The sequence below is a fragment of the Vicugna pacos genome, chromosome 20 (assembly GCF_048564905.1).
Source record: "Vicugna pacos chromosome 20, VicPac4, whole genome shotgun sequence".
NCBI lineage: Eukaryota > Metazoa > Chordata > Mammalia > Artiodactyla > Camelidae > Vicugna > Vicugna pacos.
Window position 1 is genome coordinate 43,218,842 of NC_133006.1, and position 15,447 is coordinate 43,234,288.

Consider the following 15,447-nt stretch of genomic DNA (forward strand, 5'->3'; position numbering starts at 1 on the left):
TATTTTTCCTCTTAAAAAGGAGGGAAATTAATAGGAAAAAATCCATCCAGCATTTGGCTCCCCGAGACGTGTAATACACATCGCAGGTTTGTTTGTTTGCTTTTATGTGATACGCAAGCCAAATATTCATCTGTGTATCTGGACTCAGTCCTCTCTCTCCACACACAGGTATCACTGTGGCAAGACTGCTGCTGATTCATGGGCTTAAAATTTCCAAGTCATGTGCTCATTACTGAGAAAATGCATTTGTGTATATGCTAACTCAGATCTGTTTAGGAAAATACCTTTTACTAGCCACAAAGCAAGCTGACTATACAGTACATTTTGCAGAAGGTGCTGCCGGAAAAAAAAAGTCTAAACAAGAAGAGACTTTCATGTAAAATTTGGCAAGAAGTAGTCAGAGGGCTTCTCCGTTTACTCAGAGATTTAGGAGGACAGGTAATTTCTAGTGTTTTAATCTCTGAAATCTTTTTTCTCATGATAATTAAGGCTGTATTAAAGTATCCAGACATATAGGTCTCATTCAAACTGAATGGTAATTTATTAATAAACAAACAATGAATATGTTCAACAGAAAGAAAGAAAAGATGATAGAATAAGATTAATACAGTTTCCCTTTTTATAATGAAAAAAAGCACAATTCAAAGTTTCAGGCAATTTAACGTCAGGTTTTGGAAACACTTTCTGGCGTTTGGTCCACGACATCCAACTACAAATTAAAAATAAATTACTATGTTGCAATTTACATTTTAAAACAAGTCCATGAATAAAAAGAAAGCGATTTTCAAACACGGGACCTTCCCCCCTCCTTTCCACATAGGATTAAGCAATATCTTACAGGTGAGAGGTGAAGGCAGCACGAGAGGAGAGGAGGAACGCGTGCTCTCTGAAAGAAGAAGAAACTTACGTGTTATCTGGAGTAACACTGTCCTTTAACAAACCATGCCTCTGCGGTCTGTGCAAAACAGTTTACGCTTTTGTTTATTTAGATACGGCAAATTGGGGGTGGCTCCAAATCCGTCTTTTAAGAAAATGCTTTTCTTCCTGCTGGTGAGTTGGAAGTACGGAGGGACTCTCTTCGCTGGTTTGGTGGACGTTTTTCAAGTTTTTCAAATTGGGTTTTTTGGTTTCGGTTTTGCATCGAGGATTCTTTGGCTGCTCCTGCTCGGGGGGGGGGGGTCCGGTTCAGTTCGGTTAGGAGGCGGGCGGGGCGGGGGGGATGTTGTCAGAACTTGCTGCAGTCGTAGACGAAGGCCCCGGACGTGCGGTACAGGGACTGGCCCGAGGGGAAGGCCATCTGACAGCTGCTGCTCCCATTCACGGGGGAGTTGTTCAGGCCGATCCTCTGCGACTCGAACATCTCCCGCACCGAGTGGAAGTTCTGCTGCTGGCCCGGGTAGCCCGCGGCCGCCGCCGCCGCGCTTGCCAGGTGGCCCAGGTCCCCGCCCGCCTGGTTCAGATACCACGAAGCGAGGCGGCCTTGGTGGGCCACGGGGTGGTGGCCAGACTCCTGGCCGCCGCCGTGGCCCAGAGAGGAGGAGCTGCTGCTGGTGGCCGGGGTCAGGGAGTAGTCGGGCAGGGGGTCGTCCACCGAGGAGCCGCCGGCGCCCGTGGGCGCGCCCTGCACGTGGCCGCCGCGCTCGCCAGCTGCGTACAGGCTCATGGCCTGCAGATTGCAGTGGTAGGTCCCGGCGCCCCCCGCCCCGCCGCCCCCGCCAGAGCTGCCTGCGCCGGGGCTCTGGCTGCAGGGGGAGCCGTACAGGGAGCTCTGGCCGGGCGAGTAGGCGCCGAGCGCCAGCGGGGGCGCGAGGCCGGCGCGCGAGGACGCGGTGGCCGGGGCCAGGAGGCTGGAGCCCAGCTCAGCGGCCGCGCCCTGCGGCGACCCCCGCAGCGACGTCATGATGTTGTCCACGCTGAAGCCCTGACTGTGCGGAGGCGCGGGCGCGGGCGGCGGGCCGGGCTCCGCGCCGTCCAGGCTTAGCGGACGCGCCGCCGGCAGGCCGCCCGGGGGGCTGCCCGCGCTGGACAGGCTGCTGCTGCTGCTGTCGGGGCTTTCGATTTTGGGCACCGCGGCGGCGCCCGCGCTGCCGCTGCCCAAGGCGGCGGCCGGGGACAGGGGCTGGGGCGGCGAGGGGCACGTACCGTTCTCGGTTTTGATGTCCTGGATGCGCACGGGGGGCGGCTGCGCTCCGGGCGCGGCGCCGTCGGCCTGCTCGGGCGGCGCGGGCGCGGGCGCGGGCTGGCGGCCGGGCGGCGGCGGCGGCTCCTTGAGGTGCAGCCGGTCCTTCTCCTCCTTGTCCTTCACGGCGTCCTTCTTCTTGAAGCGCCGCCGCCGCCGCAGGAAGCTGCCGTTCTCGAACATGTTGTAGGAGTCCGGGTCCAGCGTCCAGTAGCTGCCCTTGCCCGGCTTCTTGTCGTCGCGCGGCACCTTGACGAAGCACTCGTTGAGCGAGAGGTTGTGGCGGATGCTGTTCTGCCAGCCCTGCTTGTTGTCCCGGTAGAAAGGGAAGCGGTCCATGATGAACTGGTAGATGCCGTTCAGGGTGATCTTCTTGTCCGGAGCGTTCTGGATGGCCATGGTGATGAGCGCGATGTAGCTGTAAGGCGGCTTCACCATGTCCTTGGGCTGCGGCTGCGGCGTGTAGGGCCCGTAGGCGCGGGCCATGCCTCCCGGGTACTGCTCGGCGTGCGCCGGGTGCGAGTACACGCTCATGGGGGCCGGCATGGCGGTGTAGCCGCCCCCGGCCGCCGCCGCCGCCGCGCGGTAGTAGCTCTGCTCGCCGCCGAGGTAGGGCACCACTCCCAGGGAGTTGGGGCTGGACACGGAGTAGCGCGCCTGCATGGCCCCGCTCGCCGCCGCCGCCGCCGCCGCCGCCGCCCCCCGCCCTCGCTCGGGCCGGCCGCCCAGTCCGAGTCCGGGCCCGCGGGCTGGTGCCGGGCCGCCGCCTCCCCTGCGCTCGCGACTCCGCGGCGCCTCCGGCCGCCGAGGAGGCTCGGGGCGGCGGAGAGGGCCGGACGAGGACGCGGCCCACGGCCTTGAACGCGCGCAGCCGCTTCCAGGCGGGAACGGGAGAAAGGAGCCCAAACTAGAAAACAAGAAGACGCCGGCTCGCCGCACCGCCTGCGCCTTCCAGGAGGCTCTGCCCCAGCCGCCGGCGAAGGCGGCCAGATAACCAGGGCGGGGGGCAGCGCGCCGGCCGCCTGCCCGGGCCCGCGTCACCTTTTTTTCAGTCTCTTGCGCGCCGGCCGCTTAAGGAAGCATTGGGAAAACTTCTGAACTTTTGAGCATCCGTCACCCAGGCGAGGACTTTTTTACGCAGTTACATTTTTTCCGGGCAGCGGAGCCCCGCCCCATCACGGCGGCCGCAGCCAATGGGAGGCGGGAACGCCTCCGAGGGAGCCGGAGGCCGAGCCGGGCCGGCCTGCGCCCCGCCGCGGAGGACCGAGGGGCTGACCACACGCGCGCCGGCTCGCCTGTCCTGCTCCCGCTCCCGCTCCCGGCCCGCGCCTGGCCGGAGCCCGCAGCCGCGCGCCTCGCGCCCTGCCGCCCGCGCCAGGCCCCGTTCTCCACCCCGGGCCCTCCGCTGGACGTCCATTGTTCCCGCAGACTTCTCGGGTCCTCCAGGCCCCACGTAGATCCTTCCTCCGCCCGCTGTTCCCAGATGTCACCGAGTCCTCGAGCCGCGTCTCGCGCTGGCTCTCTCCCATTCCTTGGCTGATGTGGCCGGCTCCAGCGCCGGGATTTCCCGAGCCGCTCCTCCCCTTCTCCTCTCCCCTCCCCTGTCCCTCTCCTCTCTTCTCCTCTCCTCCCACTCCACCTCTTCCCTCCCCTCCCCTCCCCGAGCGCCAGTCTCCCTGGCTCCCAGAGGTCTCCAGGTTTCCCCCACCTGGAGGCTCTCCAGTCCTGAGCTGGGCTACAAAGGGCACTGTTCTAAGGGCTCCGTCACAGCCGAGCTCCTTTCCTGGTGGGGGAGGAGTTGTTGCCCCCACCTCTCCTTCCCCGCGACCCCTCCCCATTAGAAATAAGGGAGGGGGATATGGGGCCTTGCCTGGAGCTTGGGGCCGCGGCTGGTGATCAGGGGTGCCTGCGGTGCGTGCTGCTGGAGCCTGGGGAAGCCAGGCTCCTCTTGGGGGTTCACCGCCACCGCCCCCTCTCGTCGAGTCCGGCATCTTTCGGCTCAGAGGAGGGATCAGGCTGCAGGCTCAGTGACAATAGCAGGTGTGAGGACAAGAAGCAAATAAATACGTCCCACCTCCTCCTCCACATGTGCGTGGCTGCCTGCTCGCAGAGATAAGGGGTGTGATTGGGGGTTGGGGGGAGTTCAGAATCGCACAGGCAGGGCGGCTCAGGGGTTCTGGGGGATAAACACAGGAGAATCCTCGAGCAAGCGTCAGAGACTCGCAGTTTTCAGGTGACTGGGATGGAATGGGGAGGAGAGAAACGAGAGGGAAACCCCCAAGGGGCAGGAAGGAGATGGGCCTCCCTCTGCCTGCCGCGCGATTCTGCATTTTCCGGCAACGCCGAAAAGCCATTCCTGGTCCTTTACTGGAAGCTGGAGGAGCTGGCGAGTCTAGGAAGCTGTGAGGAAGAGCAACTCACACCTCCATCCCCCAAATTCTGACAATCTTTAACTGCGAGGACGTGTTGGGAAGCCTTTTGGCTGCCCGGATCGAATCCGGCTTTCTCACTCCTCACAGTTGGAACTGCCACCCCAGTCTAGGTGTTAGTTAGCCCTGTGCAGTTTTAACATGCTGTGTTTCGGAGTGGACCGTTAAATGGAGAGAAGTGGGGGCCAGCCCCTTCTGAACTAGCCTGGTGCCGTGAAGCCCCGGCTCCCAGGCTCTGCGCGGGCCTGCTGAGCGCCTGGGCCGCTCGCGATCTTCCTTTCCTACGCGTCCGCAAGGCCGCGTCGCCACGGCTGGATGAAATACGACTTATCGGCAGGAGCCTCAGTATTCCTAAACATTTGTGGAGGGGAAGAGGTGAGAGAGGCCCCGAGACAGGAAAAAGGAATTCGTGTGCAGCCTCTGCACCGCACCCGGACGGAATCAGCCCCTTCGGCCGCGGCTTTCTGGGCCCTCTGGCGTCAGCCTCGAGGCCGAGTGAGTCAATGGTCGCACCGAACACCTCGCCATTTGGTGACTTCGACCTTTAAACTGCGTTTCCGCTGCTCCTGGCGCGCTAGCTGGAACGCAGCGTTGGCGACTCGGCCGCCGCGCGGGAGACGGTGGTGCGGCGCTGCCCCCGGTCCCCGCGCCGCCTCCCCTGCTCCCCGCTCCGCGGCCGGAGAGGTGGAAACAGCTGGTTACATAAACTGCAAATCCGACCGCGGGGCTGTGCTCGGCCCCGCTTCGGGTATAAAAGTCGCCGTGGTGAAATTAGTATCTGGCGTGCGGAAGAAAGGAGGGCGCCGTTTATGAAGATCGGCTTTCTCCTGGTCGAGCTCTGGACATTCGCCAGGAAAAGATACTTGCATTTGTGTTTTATAAGCTTCCTCGGAAGCAAACCTCCACTACACGGCTTGATTCTATTTCAAATTTCAAGTACTTGACTTACGTTATTGTTGGTGTTACACGAAAATTGAGGTGCAGAAATGGTGTCTTTGGGGAATGGGTTAAAGGTTTTATTTTCAGGTTAGAGTTTCTGATGCCCCCCCCTTTGCTGCTCCACGGGTAGTTCCATCACTGTCTCCCCCACAACCCTGACTCAACTGGCAGAAATGCTGCCGCCGGAAACCTTGGGCTGCTTTCTGACACCTCGTGGCTGCGGCCTGAAGGTCCCGCAGGGGACAGCGGTAATGGATGTTTGGTGGGACTGTCGCTGGCCCTTGCCGCCCCATCCCCTCCCTGACCCGCCAGCGGGGTCATAATTCCCGGGGCGTCGAGGGGCCTTAGCTCCGGGAGGGGCTGACGTCACAGCCATGCCGAAACAGGCCTCCCGGGCCCTAGGCTGGAAAAGCACTGGGAAGGGGGGTGGTGAGCCCTCCAGGAAGTGCCCAGTTCGGGATGTGGTGACCCCGCATCAGGAGGGGAGGGGTGGTGCCCCAATGCAGGCCACCAGGAGCCAGAGGAGCTCTTTTTCTCTTCTTCTAAAGAAAAAGAGAATAGGGGTCAGGGTGGGGCCCGGATTCCAGAAGAGCACTCCCGGGAAGGGTGAGCCCAGCCCGAGGTGCGAGGATTCTCCTCCAGTCAGAGAACCCCAGCCCTGGTCAGGTGCTCTCACGGGACACGCACAGGCCCCTTCTGTCCACTGTCTCGGCGTATGCGGGCCCTGGCTCTGGGCTGTGCCGGGAAGCTGGCCTGTCGGGAGCTCGGGACTGGCTGGGGCCGCTTGGCCCAGTAACTGGGGGAGTCAGGAGAGGCTGGCTTTCCAAGCCGAGGGAAGGGGCTCCCTGTCTAGACCTGGGGGCTTTGCAACCCCGGGGCTCCAAGTCGCCCTCACCGCAGCGAGATGGGTAGAGGATGAACGCTCCCCGCTAGACTGAAGTCACAAGCAATTGTAGCCAAGTCCGTTTCGGGGTGTCTTTGAGCTATTTAGGTACTTGACTGAGTTCTCCATATGGCCTCGTTTATGAAGACCAGAAGCCCGGGGGCGGGGGAGGGTAGGCGGCTGTCAGTTACTGTTATTCGTTACCAAACCGTCAGCGGGCAGGTAGCGCTGGTCCTCCGCCGAGGGAGGGGCGGGGACCCAACGTCTGGGTGGCCGAGACTCCAGGCGGATCAACTTCTCTCTTAGCTGGGGGGTTTCTGAGTAGAGATTCTGTTAACGCAGTCTTCCTAATTCAGCTCCCTCCTTAGTAGACAAATAATTCCTACGATAAATGAAAACAGCGTTTATTTTTCGATTGTGTTTTAAAGACAGGGTGATCTCCATGTTTGAATGTATTGTTTAGTTGCTCTGCTAAGGGCAGCGTCCACAGGCAGTTTCTGGGGTGGGTAATTTAACTCCCCCCAAGACCCCAAGACAGGCCGTTCCATTAATTACTCTCACGGGAGGGAGTGTGCCAGCACCTGTTCGCGGTCACCACCGGGTCGGCCCACCTGTCGCCCCTTTGCAGGAAAGCATGTCTTCCAGAGCGGTTCTGGGGTCCACTGCGAGCTCGGTACCAAGGACGAACCGCAGGACAAGGGAAAGTGCAGCTTTAACCTCGGTGCCCGGCTGCGCACGACTGGGCTTCCTTTGTCCATCCAGGACAAAAATAAAATTCGTGAAAGGTGGATGAATGGGAAGGACTAGTCACGCGCTCCTCGTTTTCTCCCCATCCAGGTCCCTGTTAGACTCGGGGCGCAACCGCCAACGGGGCCTTAACGGGAGAGGCCCCTGCCGCTCCAGCTTAGCCACTGGGGCTCATCCGCTGCGCGGCGGACGACCCTAGAGCCCCCGAGGCCGCAGCGCGGCGCGGGGACGCGGGGTGCGCGGAGCAGGCGTCTGCCGCACCCACGCATGCTACAGGTGGCCGAGGAAAGAACTCGGCAGTGGACAGACCTGCAGACAGGCAGGCCCTGGGGGAGGGGTCGGCGGCCCCGTCCTGCGAGCAGTCGCCTTCCCGGCTCTCCGGACTGGCCCCGGGGTCCCATAAGCTGGGCTGCGCCCTGCTCCCGCCCGGGCGGCCTGCGGAGCCTGAGTCCCGACGCCCTGGTCCCTCCGTGTGCGGGCGGCCCGGGCCCTGGGACGCGCCCCCGACGTCCCGCGTCTACCCGCCCGGCCTGGTGCGCGTAGGGTGCGGACAGCGTAGTCCCCAGGCCGTGGGGCGGCGGTGAGGCCCTCGGCCCGGGCCGCTGTCGGTGCCCTCAGGGCAAGGACCCGGCCGGCTCTGCGCAGCCGGCCTCCCGGTCCCCGCGTACGTCTGTGCCTGGGAGCGCCGCCCGGTGTTCCCCACAGGCTTCCAGCCGCGCCCCCGAGCGCCAGGAGGGGAGGGAGGGGAGGGAGGGGAGGCAGGGGCGTCTCGGGGCCGCTCCCGAAGCTGGAGCTCCGGGCTACGGGGTGCAGGTCCCCGGCCAACCCGCCCCTCGACCTGGCCTGCCCGCCGCACGGGCTCTGGCGGCGACCCTGCGCGCGCCCCGAGCGCCCCCTGCTGTCCGCAGCCCTCTGGGCGACCTGAGGCCCCAACGCCCGCCCGCCCCTCCCAGCTCCTGCGGAGCAGCCCCGGGGAGAGGGCTCTGAGGAAGGGGACCCGGGGGAGGCCACGCCGCTGGAGGGCCCCGGTCTTGCTCCTGACTTTAGCACCCTGCAACCTACCCAGGGTCCCGGCAGGAAGAGTCTGGTCGGGAGGTCCCTTGAAGGGACCGGCTCAGACACCCAGGCGCAGGCCGCGGCGCTTTTGTTCCTGGGACCCGAGGTGACCTGGTAGGAGGCTTGCAGCCACCGGCTACATTCCTTCCTAGCGGCCCCTTTAATTGATGTGCATGTTACAGAAAAAGCAGGGCCGCCTCCTCAAGTGAATTACATTCTGGGAGATGCCAAGGAATGTATTTACTGGCAGCCAGGTTTGCCAATAAAAGTTGCAAATGAAGACCGCTGGTTTCCAGGAAAAAGCACTTGTTTTTCAACCGCTCCTTAAGTCTTAATTACGGAAAACCGAACCTCCAAAGAACCGGTTTGGAGAAGAAGGCGAGAAAGGCCGGGACAGCGGCCGTGGCTCGTTCCCACACCCGCACGCGCATCGCCGCCCGGAGACCCGCACGCCCACGCACGACGCACAGACGTGCGCGCGCGCGGCGGCCCCCGCCGCGGAGCCTCAGCATTTACATGCGCGTCAGACAGACGCGGCGAGACGCTGGCACGGGGCAGGTATGCGTTCGGATTAGTAGTATTTAGTTTGGAAACGAAGATAAAAGAAAAGATACACTCTGGCGAACAGAGAGGCAAATTTCCACAGAATAGTAAGTAGAAATAAAGGTACGAAAGGAAGAAGTAGGAAGAAGTTTACTTGCTGCGTAATATTCACCGTGACTACGCTTGTATTTTTTAAGGCCAACAGTTGACTCGCGTTAAACACCAAATTATAGGCAACAGACAAACCCAGAGCTTGCTCTTCCCGACGTCCCCTTGGCTTGGGATCACAAAGACCCCAGCTGGAAAGAGAAAAAGTCATTCTGGAAGCTGGCCTCCTCCTTCTGCAGAGGGCAGCCTTCGGGGCAGCGGGTAAATGCTGGGGAGGGGGTGCGAACTTGCTTGCCAGGACAGCTCTCCAGCCTTAACTGCAGACCCTCAGAAAGCACCGATGAGTTTGTCTTCCTGCCGGGTGCTGTGAGGGGCCTTTTCATTTAACCCTGATCTGCATCTTGTGCAGGAGGAAGCAGGGCGTGAGAATGAGCGACCTGCAGACACCACACAGCTCCCTCGGGACTTCACTCCCCTTGGTCTCCGCAGCTCTAAGATGCCATTTATGACAAGGGACATTGCTCATGTGCCACCAAATGAAGAAAAAGTTGAACTCTTAAACATTGTTGGTGGGAAGTCTCGCCTTGATTTCAGATGTTAAAATTGCATTTCAGATCGATGATGTGTGGATTAATTCAGTGAATCCACGGATATTTGGAGGTTTCCCTGGGCAGCGTTATCCCAGCAGCCAGAGGCATCACCCTATGCTGGGCATCTCTGGGAAGGTAAATACTGATAATGTGATGACGCAGGGCAATGTTCATCCACCTTAGTGCTTGCACCCACCATCCCTGTACGTAACTTGTGTTGGGCTGCAGACACTCCGGTCCAGGCCCTGTGGCTGATTTTGCTCCTGTCCCCAGTGCTGTCTTGGCTCCTTTCCTGGGTTTCCCTTCCTTTCTCAAGGAAGATTCTCCTGGGAATAGGTGCAGGAGGGCAAGGTAATCTTTCCTGCCCTCCCTTCGCAGGGCACCATGCCGCTGGGAGCACCAGGACCCTGCTCTGTGCCCTCCCAAGACTCAGAGAGGAGGCGGGGGAGGGACAGAGCCACCAGGCTGGTCTCCAGGACCCCATGAGGGAAATGCCCAGCTGTCCCATCACAGAGAGGGAAACCGAGGCTCAGAGCACCTGCCTCTGAAGTGGCCGAGCCCAGGCTCCCACTCAGAGTGTGCAGAGGCCTGTCCAGTGGCCCCAGCACGTCTCCCAGCTCCTCAGCCCCAGTCCCACCAAGCTCCTGTTGTTCAAGGCAGCGGGGGCCTAAGGCTGAATCAGGTTGGGGTGGGACCGGGAAGGTGAGAGGCAGGTGGGAGAGAGGACGAGTGAGGAGGGCAGGGCCTCTTCTCTTTACAGAAAACAGTTCCTCCTCTGCCCGACTCAGACTTGATCTGGGCCTGGAGGATTGATCCAGAAGCCAGTAGTGAGGCTGGAAAGCCGTGGCACAGAGCCAGGGAGCCCCTGCAGCTTCAGCCAGGCCTGCGGGGCAGGGGCTCGGCCTCTTGGGAGCCTCTCCAGAGCAGGGGCTCTGCTCCCCCAGGGAGCGAGCAGCAGAGTGTGCCGGCCCCTGTGGTGCCCAGGGCCCTGCCCCAGGACTGCCTGCGTCCTCCCAGGAAGAGCCAGGAGCGCCTGGCCCTGGTGAGTGGGCTCGTCAACGGTGGCCGCAAAAGGCGGTGGGCGCCTTGGGCCAGACTCCCCGGGGACCCTGGCCCCCGCCGGCCAGCCCTGGCGACAGTCTGGGACTGTCCTGCTTCTCTTCAAGACCGGCCGGCGTGGGCGTCTGGCCTCCCTCTGTCTGTCCCCTTTGCATGCGGAGGAAGCTTCTTTTAAAGGCCGGCCGCTGTGTCCGCAGGCACACACGTAATCCCGCACCAGGGCCTGTGTTTAGTCTGTCTCGCTGACGTCCTTCCTGAACAGATGGGAAGAGGAAACGCTTCCCTCGGCCATTTTTGCCTTCCCTGTACCCTGGCCCATCCATCATTTTCTCACCTACCGTCGCCGGGCGGCCAAGTCTGTCCCGGCAGCCGGCGTCCCAGCAGAGGCCTCTCCTCGTGCTCCTTCTAACACAAAGGTTTACATTACTGGATATCCCTGCGAGGAAACAGGCTCCAGATTAGATAAGGTTAAATTACACTTTTATAAGGTGCCAGTATCGTCTTAGAAGACGTTCTCTTTTTATGTGAGTGAGCGCTGGTAATAAGTTTGTTTTTGTACTTATCTCTCCTCTGAAGCAGACGACATCTACACACACCGTGACTTACTAGGGAGAGGACCGCTCACTGCCCAGTGGGGGACGGTTAGCTGCTTGCCGAGGAAGAGCCAGCGGCTCCAAGTGGCTGTGTCCTGGGAGCTGGCCCGGCCGCCAGGCAGAACCTCCAGGCTTCGCGTGGACGTGGCAGAGCGCCGGTGCCCGCCCAGGGGGCGGCCCATGGCAGTCCTCACTGGCCACTGTGTGAGTCCTCACCCTCAGAGATGATCTGGTGGGTGTATTTGCTTTAGTAAGGAGCCCGTCCAGAGGCAGGCAGACTTGTCACTAGGAAAACGTTTTGGCAGGCGTCGGGCATAAGAGGAAAACAGGCAGGCTCCTCCCTCCTTCTGCCGCGGGGAGCACGGACACGCGGCTGTCGGGTGTCAGTTGCGGTGTCCAGGTTGGCTTTCCCGTGACCAGCACTGTCAGCAGTGTGGCCTGTTGTCTCCAGCGTGGCTCCGCCTTTCTCAGGCCGTGATGCTCTGTCCATTTCAGCTTGTCTTTGGATAGTTGGAGAGAGGGGGCCAGTGCACTGCAGCCATGTTTCCTTTCAGTTTTAAATGAATTTTGAAAAATCTGTGTTTCATATTTCTCCTGAGCTTGGCCGAGTTTGAATGTTCCTCGACCGTGCACCAAATGAAGTGAGACGAGCAAGGCCTTCCTGCCCCCCTCCTCCTCCCTGGTTTGCACATCGGCTCCTCTGGCGGCTTCCCCACCACGTTGCCAACTTCTCGGAGAGTCGGTTATCAGGTGGTGTTGACAGTCTGTTGTGAGGCTCATAAAGGGACAGTTATACTTTCTTTTCCAAGGTGCCAGACATTTTCCAAGTAGACGTTTTAGAGCCTGGAAGGCATGCGCTAGCAGATCTGAGTAATTCAGAACACAAGGCAAGCGCTAGATTCGAAGTTCTCGGTCCTGTTCCTTCAAAAGCAAATTTCTCTGATCCACCTGGGCCTGCTCTTCCAACAGCATGACCTTCTGTGCCGCCCACCGACCAGCGAGCGCCGCAGTGCCTGCGTTGGGCCAGAGGAGGTGGCGAGGAGCGCTCGCTGTGTTCTTCCTCTAGGGAGAGGTTTGAGTTTTGAACAGGCCGCTTGAATATCTGCCTGGATAGATTCCATTCGTCTTCTCCCACTGTGCCCGCTTCTGGCCATTTAATACTATATTTAAAACCTGAGGCCAGCCAGGTGTGGGGCACAGCAGGAGAGAGCGGAGGTGAGGGGGGCGGTCAGCCGGGGGACCACACTGTGAGGGAAAGGCTCGTGGGCCTTTCGTTGATGCCACTTCCTGTGAGAAAGCGGAGTGAGTACAGCTCTGAGTTCTCTGCCAACCTCGTTTGGAAGGGCTCCTTACCCCCCTGGGCGGAGGTGGGGTGGGTGTGCAGACATTCCACTGGTGCTGCGGGGAGGCCCTCTTGTCACCTGGCTGGTGATTCCGCCTGAGCCCCCCTGGGGGCCAGCTGTTGAGACCAGGGTGGCCCTCCGTGAGCTGGCTGGGTGTCTCTTTTTCTTTTGCAGGAGGGGGTAGGGTATTTTTACTCAAGTATGCCTCCTCTTTTCTTTTTGTTTTTTTTGAAGATGCATGAACTAACACTTCAGTGCAAATTCCTTCTGCAGCATCCATTTTCCTCCAGTGGAGACGCTGTGCCCCTGCTGGGGGCCAGTGGGACAGGAAGACCCCAATGGGGAGAAGGCCAAGACCGCTCCCCCTCACCTCTCCTATGGCATGTCCACTCGGGGGGTGGCAAGACCAGTGCCCTGGCGTTGGACACCCTGGAACCAAGTGTCTCAGGAGCCAGAAACCAGCCTCTTGTCAGGAGCAGAGGGTCCGAGGGGAGGGAGGCTCTTGGCCTAGCCACCTGGGAACTCAGGCTCAGAGTGACCGTTCACGCCTGACAGAAGGCGCCGTCTGTCCCATGGTTTGGGACCTTCTGGCAGCCGTCCTGCTGTGCACCATCTGCAGGAGGATGGGGGTCACCTAGGGCAGGAGCCGGGGAGGTCACCCCGTGCCCTGAGTCTGCTGGGCCCTCGCCCTCTCTCCCCGTTGAGTGTGGCGTCTCCGGGAGCGTCTCCCAGCTCGCTGTGGAGTGAGATGCCCGCCTGCTCCAGCTCCTGCCTGCGTTCAGTGTCCACCAGGAAAGCCATTTTTCTTTCTGACACGGATCCAAAATAAGAGTGACGGAGCACAGTCCTGTGGAGAGATATCCCTCCCCTAGTCATGTCCATGGAACGGAACAGCCAGGCCTGCAAGCAGAGTCCCACAGAACTGCGCCTCCCCTCTTCCAGCGGAGGGGACCCTGCTGCCGGGCCCACCCCAGCGCGGGCTGCAGGCTGCGAGCAGCTCCACACAGGCGGGACAGCCAGCACCAGCTTACTTTGTTTTTGAAGAACAGCATAATATCCGTCTCTTTTAACTTAAAAGAGGGATTTTTATAAAACGGTCTCAGTGGAGGACCTTTGGGATGCCTTTGAAAAAATAAACTGTAAATACAGGAAATGAAAGACCGGTGATTATAAATAGTAAACGAGGAGCTCATTGGGTCTGTGAACGTCCACTGAAGGTCTCTGCCCCGACAGCACAGCTGACCAAGTTGTGCGTTCAAGTCTGATTTTGCTGAGAAAGGAAGCTGCAGGTGAGGATCCGCCGGCAGCATCCGGAGGGCGTCACGCGGGGCCGCACGTCACTGAGCGTTAGAGGGAAGCGTGTGAAACAGACAGGGTGGTGACGTCTAGGGGGACAGTCCTCTGTGTGCCGCAGGAGATACTTGAGTGTGAAGACACGCCAGTGTCAGCCTGCTGCAGCGTAAGCTGGTGCTAAACCCCAGTGAGGGTGTTCACAATGCAGACCTTGAAGCAAGACCTTTGAAGCAAACTGGACGTCCATGAGTGAGGACACCCACTTCACAGGATCACAGAGAAATCGTGGTTACGAGGACCGTGCAGATGTGACCTGGTGACCCCCGATAGTGCCTCTGGACAAAGCATGTCCAGGGAAGCATGAGAAGGAAACAGTGGTTGGGGTGGTGGGAAGACGCCGTGTGGCCTCTGAAGTTTCTGTGATGTGTGCTCAGCCAGGCTTTTACGTTACCACGTGGGAAAGTGGAATGTGGAAAACACCGCGTGCAGCCCGAGATACACGGGGTCACACAGGGTCGCATCAAGACGAGCTTCTCGGAAGCCCTCCTGCTGGGGCTGGGCCTGCAGATTCTGGGGACCAGTCCCGGGGGCGGGCCTCCCGGGAGGTGTGGGAAGAGGGGCAGTGGGTGTCGGTGGGGGAAGGAGAGGTGTAAATGGCCTGCAGTAATTTGGTGAGAGGAAGAGATAAAGAAGGGCCCCAAAGCCCTGGGAAGGCGGAGGGGCCTCGGCTGCTCCCAGCACCGGCATCGAGTTTCAGTAAAGCCCTTTATCTCCCTCTGCTCGGATGTTATCTCGCCTTTAAAATGGTAAATCGTTTATATAACGTTCCTGATTCACAAAATGAAGGGGCTGAGTCACCACGAAGGCAAGTAGGGGAGAAGCTTGGAGTATTGATTTCCCTCTGGTTCTGCATGAATCTTATCTCTGGGCTTGTGGCCGGGCGTGGGGAGGGAGCTGGGTGTGAGCAGGGAGAGGGCTGGGCAAGGGCCCGCGGCCTGTGGGCTGTTCTTCTGGTTCTTCTGGGCTGCTGGTGGTGGTGGTGGTGGTGGTGGTGGTGGTGGTGTGTGTGTGTGTGTGTATGTATGTGTGTGTGTGTGTGTGTGTGTGTGTGTCCCTGCCTGGGAGGCTCCGAGGCAAATGGCTGGGCTTCCGGAGAGAGAAGGGCCCGGGAGGACTCCTGGCTCCCAGCAGGCGGGCTGTTGAGCTCCCGGAGCTGTTTCCAGGGGATGTAAGCTCGGAAGAGAGTTCCTGAGAACGGGGGAGGACGAGGATCCGGAAGTGTGCCCGCCACAGCCAGTGCGGCCCTGCAGCTTGCGGGCGAGGTCATTAGGCAGCCCGGGGTCAACTTGTAGACACACTCAGTGCTTTATCTGCCGGTAAAAATTAAAGGTAGGGTCTGCATTTTGTACTTCTTTGTTGCAAGTTGAGTTGTTCCTCGTTTTCGTTTACGGATGCCAAGTGGTCCCTTGCGGCTCAATAACTTTCAAAGCCAGGAGCTCACGGTTTTAACTCCTTCCTGGCTGCAGGGGAGCGCGGCCGCGGCGCGGGTGGAGCTCTGGCGCCATCGCGCGGTGCGAGCGGAGAGTGCAGTTTCCCCCGGCTGGTTGGCCAGTCGGGGTTTAAGGCTAAAGATTTGCAGGTCAAGGGCCTTCCTACCGGATTCGGATTCGGAGGGGCAGTAGGCG

The 15,447-nt window shown here is 60.1% G+C and overlaps 1 protein-coding gene and 1 long non-coding RNA gene across 3 annotated transcripts in view; one reads left to right on the forward strand and one right to left on the reverse strand.

Annotated features, from left to right (window-relative positions):
• Window positions 1-521: 521 nt before the first annotated feature.
• FOXC1 (forkhead box C1) lies at window positions 522-3,787 on the reverse strand. The gene has a single exon (XM_072945786.1). The coding sequence runs from the start codon at window positions 2,840-2,842 to the stop codon at window positions 1,226-1,228; it is 1,617 nt and encodes a 538-aa protein (XP_072801887.1). The 5' UTR covers window positions 2,843-3,787; the 3' UTR covers window positions 522-1,225.
• Window positions 3,788-8,494: 4,707 nt separating this feature from the next.
• The window catches only part of LOC140687858 (uncharacterized), a 151,764-nt gene continuing 144,811 nt past the window's right edge, over window positions 8,495-15,447 (forward strand). For both annotated transcript variants that reach the window (XR_012062517.1, XR_012062518.1), the window contains exons 1-2: window positions 8,495-9,609; window positions 11,110-15,151. This is a non-coding gene — a long non-coding RNA (uncharacterized lncRNA). The remainder of the gene's footprint in view (window positions 9,610-11,109; window positions 15,152-15,447) is intronic.